The sequence below is a fragment of the Vigna umbellata genome, chromosome 10 (assembly GCF_029865625.1).
Source record: "Vigna umbellata cultivar VRB3 chromosome 10, Vumbellata_1.0, whole genome shotgun sequence".
NCBI lineage: Eukaryota > Viridiplantae > Streptophyta > Magnoliopsida > Fabales > Fabaceae > Vigna > Vigna umbellata.
Genome location: NC_142174.1, coordinates 2,496,555 through 2,503,573, shown reverse-complemented (window position 1 = coordinate 2,503,573; position 7,019 = coordinate 2,496,555). Strand labels below are relative to the sequence as shown.

Below are 7,019 nucleotides of genomic sequence, written 5' to 3'. Positions count from 1 at the left end.
TTTTGGAGTAAAATACTGAAATTCTCAAGATTATTTTTTTCAAATTTTTACTTATACTTTTTTTTTATTATAATCATTACAACAAAAATTTCAAGTGTATGAAAAAATGGAGTGCATGTATATGAAAAGAGGGAGGGTATGCAGGTGAAAGTTCAAATATCAATTTAAGTCACACATTTAATAAAAGTAAAAATAATGAGTAATATACAAAGAAAAATATTTATAATTTGAGAAAGATGTCACTCTTTTGAAAATGAAAAGAAATTTATGTGTAATTTGAGAAAATCTCAATGAATATTATCTCTTTTTATTGTGTTATGATTCTCATTTGATTAAAAAGAAAAATTCATCAATGAAATTGCGATAATCAAACGAAAACAGATACTGAAATCGTAATTCAACCAAAAATAAAAATGAAGTAGAACACATAAGCTATCTTTTGTGTGTCTATGTATGTTAGAAGAATGTAACAAGCAATTAGGTTAAATTGTTGAGGGTTGATGTCGTGTTTATTGCGTAGGTAGGGTTGTCGATTTTAGGTTAGGGGCATAGATTTTGAAGGGTTGAAGGTTGCGTTTGCATAGAAAGGAGAGAAGGCACATATACTGAAAAATGCTCACTTCCATCTATCTAGGTGTTAACGAAAAAGAGTAACATAAAGAAATGGGAAGAATATTTTGAAACGTAGATATCTCCCTTTCACTCCTCCTCAATCAACTGCTCCACTTTTACTTGTTTTGTGCAATGACCCATGACGTATCATTAGTGTGTGAATCAGCCAATTATAATTTCAGAGCGTGTCATCTTGAAAGAAAGAAGTTAAATAAAACATGCTAAGGAAACATTACAACAAAGAAAAAAGGGAGAAATGATCTAACAATCATACAAGAAAGTGAGTGATATAATGGATAACTAGTTGATGAGCAATCAATGAAAAAGAAACAGTGCAAACCCACTCAAATATATAACCATGGACTTGTCTCTTTTGATACCAAACTAGAACGCACATACACACATGACCATTCACAACACATTTTGACAACTCCAAAATACATAACGTCATCTTTGTAGATCCCTAACACCATTCTCTCATATTCAATTTCTCTTTTTCTAACTCACAAATACAGACAGCAACATTCTTGTAAAACAGACATGTTATATAATTGAATTTGTGTCTGCATGATTACAAAAATAAGATTGTCTGTCAACTATTTTTGCAGGAATTGAATTTTGTATGATTTGTTTGCTTAAAATTAAAACTTCAATTCCTCAAAACTTTATTTATATATTTAGGGTAGTGGCAAGTGCACGCTCCACAAGATGATTATGTGGTTAGAATTACTATAAGGATCAAAATGAATCTGATAAGAGGTAATACAAATCTAGAAACTGTTTGTGAGTTACTTTTATGGTTTTGGTTTGGTGAATATGAATTACTGTAGAGAGCTAGCTAGCTGAGGCTTCCAGTCAAAAAGTCTCTTCTATCTATCTTTGTTGGCCTAAAAAGACTTACAAAGGGCACCAAAATTATTTGAACCCAAAGCACTCTGCAATGCTAGCAAGAAAAGGAGTGTCTGAACGAAAGAGGGGAATATATACACTTGCTTACAACACAGCAAATCATTTATGATTTCTGAATACTCTCTCTCTCTCTCTCCCCCACCAATAACGGTTTAACTTTTTGATTTTTTAAACACAAAGATAATGGTTATTGTAATGTGTATGAAAAAGGTCATCCGAACAGTTGATGAGTAAACTAATGTGTTTGGAGAAACACCATGAGATTTGAGGCAAAGTGAAAGGTACATGACTATATCTTTTCTCTTCTTTCACCATCAAACGCCTCTCTTAATTGATCTCTCCTTCAAACACATTTTATTAGAGCTCCAATTTTAATATACCCTCCATCTTTTGCTTAAAGTAAAGCGCTCTATCATAAAGCAATATTAAAAGTAAAATATGGCATTATCTACTCAAAAGGGACGCTCATTTTATGCTTTTGAGCTTCAAATGAGCATCTTCGACCTCTACGTGGCCATGTGGCTGAAAGCAATATCCAAGGGAAGAGAGGGAAAACGAAACTCAACAAGGAAAGAAAGAGAGAGAATGGGAAAAAAAAGATTAGTTAATAGTATCTGCCACAAATTTACCTCACCCACAAGAAAAGCACACTCCTTCCTCCATAAATTCCATACCCTCTTTCTCTTTCTCTTCTTCCTTCTCGCTTTCTCGTTTTCTCATCCCTCTCTCTTTGTCTTTTAGACCAACCCACCCTCCACAAAAAAGATTAGTTAATAGTATTGGGCAGAATGGGCAGCTTTAAAGGCTACAACGGGGTGGAAAAAGTTGCTCTAATTTTGACATGACAGCCTTGTTAATGTAAAGGTGATGGAATTACGTACCATACACTCCCTCTTTTTCCCCAAAAGTTTCTCACTATTTTATGCTTAATATCTCATATGCATCAAACCAGTTATATTATCATCACGTTACCTAGCTCTACAAATCATATCCCTCCAAACCCTGCTCCCAAAACAACACCTTACTTCCCCACCCTACCCTACAAATTAACACCACCACCCTCTTACCCAAGATGCCAACACCAACAACCTCATCAACCTCAATATCAACGTTTTCAGACACTGTATTCTAGTCACAACGTCAATCTTTTCTCACTGCTCCAAACCATTGTCTGCAACAACATCCAAGATTGCGACGAAACTGCAACCACCACTGCAATTTTTCACCTTGCTTTCAGTGCTGTTACATCATCCTCGGAGATGAGAACAGGAAGCTGTGCTGTGCAACAGGGTCTAACACCGGAAGCTGCAGGCATAGTGAAGCAAGCGGTGACACTGGCGAAGCGTCGTGGGCACGCCCAAGTGACGCCACTCCACGTTGCCAACACCATGCTCTCGATCACCAACGGGATTCTAAGAACCGCGTGTCTCCAATCCCACTCTCACCCTCTTCAGTGCAAGGCCTTGGAGCTTTGCTTCAACGTTGCGCTCAATCGGTTACCGGCTTCAACCTCTTCCAGTCCCATGTTGCAAGGCTCTCACCACCACCACTCTCACGCCTGCCCCTCTATCTCGAACGCTTTGGTTGCCGCGTTCAAACGCGCTCAGGCACACCAACGACGTGGATCCATTGAGAATCAACAACAGCCTCTTCTGGCAGTGAAAATAGAACTGGAGCAACTAATTATTTCGATCTTGGATGACCCTAGCGTTAGCCGAGTGATGAGGGAGGCTGGGTTCTCTAGCACTCAAGTGAAAAGCAACGTTGAACAGGCAGTTTCTTTGGAAATATGCTCTCAGAACAATGGTAGTGGCAATAACAGTAATAGTAATAGTAATACTAAGGCAAAGGAAAACAGCAGCAGTGGAGAGAAAGGGTTGGTGTTGGATCCCATTAGGGGTGAGGATGTTGCTAGTGTTATCGACAATTTGGGGAGTCAGAGAAAAAGAAGTGTTGTGATAGTAGGAGAGTGTGTTACAAGTCTGGAGAGTGTAGTTAGAGGAGTGATGGAAAAGGTTGATAAAGGGGATGCTGGTGAGTGTCTTAGGGGTGTCAAGTTTATCCCTCTTTCTCTTTCTTCTTTTGGGAATGTTTCGAGAGTGGAAGTTGAGCAAAAGGTTGAAGAACTTAGGAGTCTTGTGAATGGAAGCGAACACGGCAAAGGGTATGTTTTGTATTTGGGAGATCTCAAATGGGTGTTTGATTATAGAGCTTGTGGATCACAAGGGAGAGCGTGTTATTGTCCAGTGGATCACATGGTGATGGAGATTGGGAAGCTTGTGAGTGGGTTTGAAGAGAATAATGGTGGAAGGTTTCGCTTGATGGGTGTAGCCACTTTTCAAGCCTACATGAGATGCAAAAATGGCCAACCATCGTTGGAGAATCTTTGGGATCTTCATCCCATTACTATCCCTGCGGGAAGCTTGCGTTTGAGTCTCATCACTGACAGGTAAATCAGTTTTGGTAAAGTTCCATATAATTACAAGGCCTTTGATTATACGTTACAGATATTATATATATGTATGTACATATAATATATACATTTTCTCGTAAGTTAATAGTTGAGATTTTCATGTTTCAGATAGGATGAAACATGTTTTTAATTGTTGGTTGGCTTTGATTCAGTTGTTCAATCTTCTCTATCCCATTTCTCAAACTGTTTTTTCTTTTTCTTTGGATGAATAGTTGATTAGCTCAAAACAGGCATCGGAAAAGGGAAAAATGGAATTAGCTTTTGCTTTTTAAAGATTAAAACTGGAAAAGAAAAGTGGGAGTGGAAGAAATGCACAGTGAACAAAATTGGGAAAACTTTTTTTTTTTTTTCTGTATGAATTTTTCCTTCTTTCTCACTTCTTTTCTCAAGTGGCTACTGTGTATAAGAAGAAAAAACCAATGGCAAAAAACTTTGGTTAAAAGTGTATGCACTGAAACGAGTAAGACGTCAGTCGTTACAGTGTGACTTCCCTTTATTTGATTAGAACCAACTAAGGAAATAGGTTTTTCTTCTTTTTGTTTATTTTTATTTGTTTTCCTTGGATTAACATTGATAATAAGGATCTCTTTTAGACCCTCTTTTCCATTTTTTGGTGTCTGCATAACTTTGAAAGTGGAATATGACCCAAAATAAATGAAGGCAGTAACTGATAATGTTATATCTTTTTCCACAGTGGTGTAGAAAATGAGGCCATAAACAAGAAAGCTGACAACAGAAGTAGCTGGCTCTTACTCGAAGGAGTGGAGGATGATCACAAACAACAACCTTGCTTCGCGGAACCTTCCACCAAGAATGAGACCGAAATTCGAAGCTTGCAAAGCAGTACTTGTAATAGTGACTCCTCAACTTCAACCCTCCCTGCATGGCTCCAACAGTACAAAAATGAGAATAAAGGAATCACCTACAATGATCAGGTCTTCATTTTCCCAATCAAACACACCTTCAAAGGAACATCTATATATATATATAGGATTCCACACCTATTACTATATTATATTAAGATATCATTTGCATTAAAATTAGAGAAATTCTTAGGTATCCTAAAATATTTAAGGATTTTGATACTATTATTACCAAGAATTTCTCTCTCCTTCTTTTTTTCTCTTTTCATCCTCTCCTGACTCATTCAGCTTCTCACTCATACAATAACTGTCCCAAAACGCTCAAACTTTTCCAACCACTATTCCAACTCTCTTAACACTTTCTGGTTTATTTTTTTTTTCAGTTGTCCAATAGAAAACCACATGTTTCATTAAACACACTCATCATGTTTTACTTTTGTATTTGTATGCAGTGTGTAATATTAGTTACAGTATAATCGTATAAGATGAAAATTAACTTTTTTTCCGTATATTCCAACAGAACTGTGTCCCAGTGGGAGAGCTTTGCAAAAAGTGGAACTCTATGTGCAGTTCAATCCAAAAGCAACCTTATCCTTCAGACAAAACACTCACACTATCCTCGGTATCACCCTCTTCCTCAACCTCAGGTTTCTCATACGAACAACAACATTCTAATTTGCACCAAACCCATCATGAGTGGCAAGTGGGTTCACCCAAAGACTCATTGAACAACCACCATTTCTGGATCTCAAACAATGGATGCAACAACCCCAATGAACCAACTTTGCGAGTGTACATTCCAGAGAGCAAGGACACCACAAAGCAACCGTTCTCATCTCCCAACCCTAACTCCGCTTCTTCCAGTGACGTCATGGAAGTGGAGGACGTGAGCAGGTTCAAAGAGTTAAACTCAGAGAACTTGAAAACACTGTGCAATGCTTTGGAGAAGAAGGTGTCGTGGCAGAAGGATATAATACCGGAAATTGCGAGCACCATTTTGCAGTGTCGTTCTGGCATGGTGAGAAGAAAAGGAAAAGTTAAAGAAGTTAAAGAAGTGAAAGAAGAAACGTGGTTGGTCTTCCAAGGTGTTGATGTGGAAGGTAAAGAGAAAATAACAAGAGAGTTGGCTCGGCTTGTTTTTGGGTCCCACGACCACGTCGTTTCCATAGCATTGAGCAGTTTTGCGTCGACAAGAGCAGATTCAACAGAGGATTATAGCAGGAACAAGAGATCAAGAGAAGAAACAAGTTGCAGTTACATAGAGAGGTTCGCAGAAGCAATGATGAACAACCCTCATAGAGTGTTTCTTGTTGAAGATATAGAGCAAGCGGATTATTCTTCTCAACTTGGTTTCAAAAGGGCTATGGAGAGAGGGAGAGTTACGGATTCAAACGGTGAAGAGATTGCACTTTGTGACGCAATCATCATTCTGAGCTGTGAAAGTTTCAGTTCAAGATCAAGAACTTGTTCTCCTTCGGTCAAACAAAAATCGATGTCTGAGGAAGAAAAGAACGGTGACATTGGCACTTTGGAAGAGACGAGCCCTTGTGTTTCTTTGGATTTGAATATTTCCATTGATGACGAGAACGAGGTTGAGGATCGATCGGTGGATGAAATTGGGCTTCTTGAATCCGTAGACAGAAAGATTGTATTCAACTTTCAGGAATTCTGAGAAGAAGAATTTCAAAAATAGCTAATCTTTTTTCTTTCTCTTTTGTAGTTTAGGCTTCTTTTAATTCTCTTTATTCATCATGTCTTTGTGTTCTTAGGCATTTCCTAGGGCTAGGGATCAAAACAAATTGCATGCCTTTAATATTATTATGTAACTAGATATGTACATTATTACCAAGCATATCCAACTATCTTTCTTACATTATTTTGAGAAGATAGAGAAAGTAAATACCTTTTGCATTGACCGTATAAAATTCATGTAAAAGGGTCACTTTTTACATTAGTCCATTTCATAACTATTGTTAAATGTTAATGTAAGAAAAACATTTTTATTTTAGTTAATTTTCATCTTAGAAAAACAAAGTACAACAATAAGATCAACAAGTTCAAAATAACACATAAGTAATAAAATTAAAAGCTCAAAATAATAAAAAAATAAAGTTAAAGCGATGTGTTATAATGCGAAGGAAAATGTTTAACAGAGAGGTAAT

At 37.2% G+C, this 7,019-nt stretch overlaps 1 protein-coding gene across 1 annotated transcript; it reads left to right on the top strand.

The window, feature by feature from the left end:
- The first annotated feature begins 2,235 nt into the window (after nucleotides 1-2,235).
- On the top strand, nucleotides 2,236-6,816 carry LOC124836180 (protein SMAX1-LIKE 3). The gene is made up of 3 exons (XM_047311282.2): nucleotides 2,236-3,970; nucleotides 4,689-4,929; nucleotides 5,378-6,816. The coding sequence occupies exons 1-3, from the start codon at nucleotides 2,460-2,462 to the stop codon at nucleotides 6,527-6,529; spliced, it is 2,904 nt and encodes a 967-aa protein (XP_047167238.2). The 5' UTR covers nucleotides 2,236-2,459; the 3' UTR covers nucleotides 6,530-6,816.
- Nucleotides 6,817-7,019: the final 203 nt, after the last annotated feature.

Bases quoted from the DNA above. Each gene is read 5' to 3' on its own strand.
- LOC124836180 (XM_047311282.2), top strand. From the start codon at position 2,460: ATGCATCAAACCAGTTATATTATCATCACGTTACCTAGCTCTACAAAT. The intron at 3,971-4,688 runs GTAAATCAGTTT...CTTTTTCCACAG, and splicing joins TTGAGTCTCATCACTGACAG to TGGTGTAGAAAATGAGGCCA. The intron at 4,930-5,377 runs GTCTTCATTTTC...ATATTCCAACAG, and splicing joins GAATCACCTACAATGATCAG to AACTGTGTCCCAGTGGGAGA.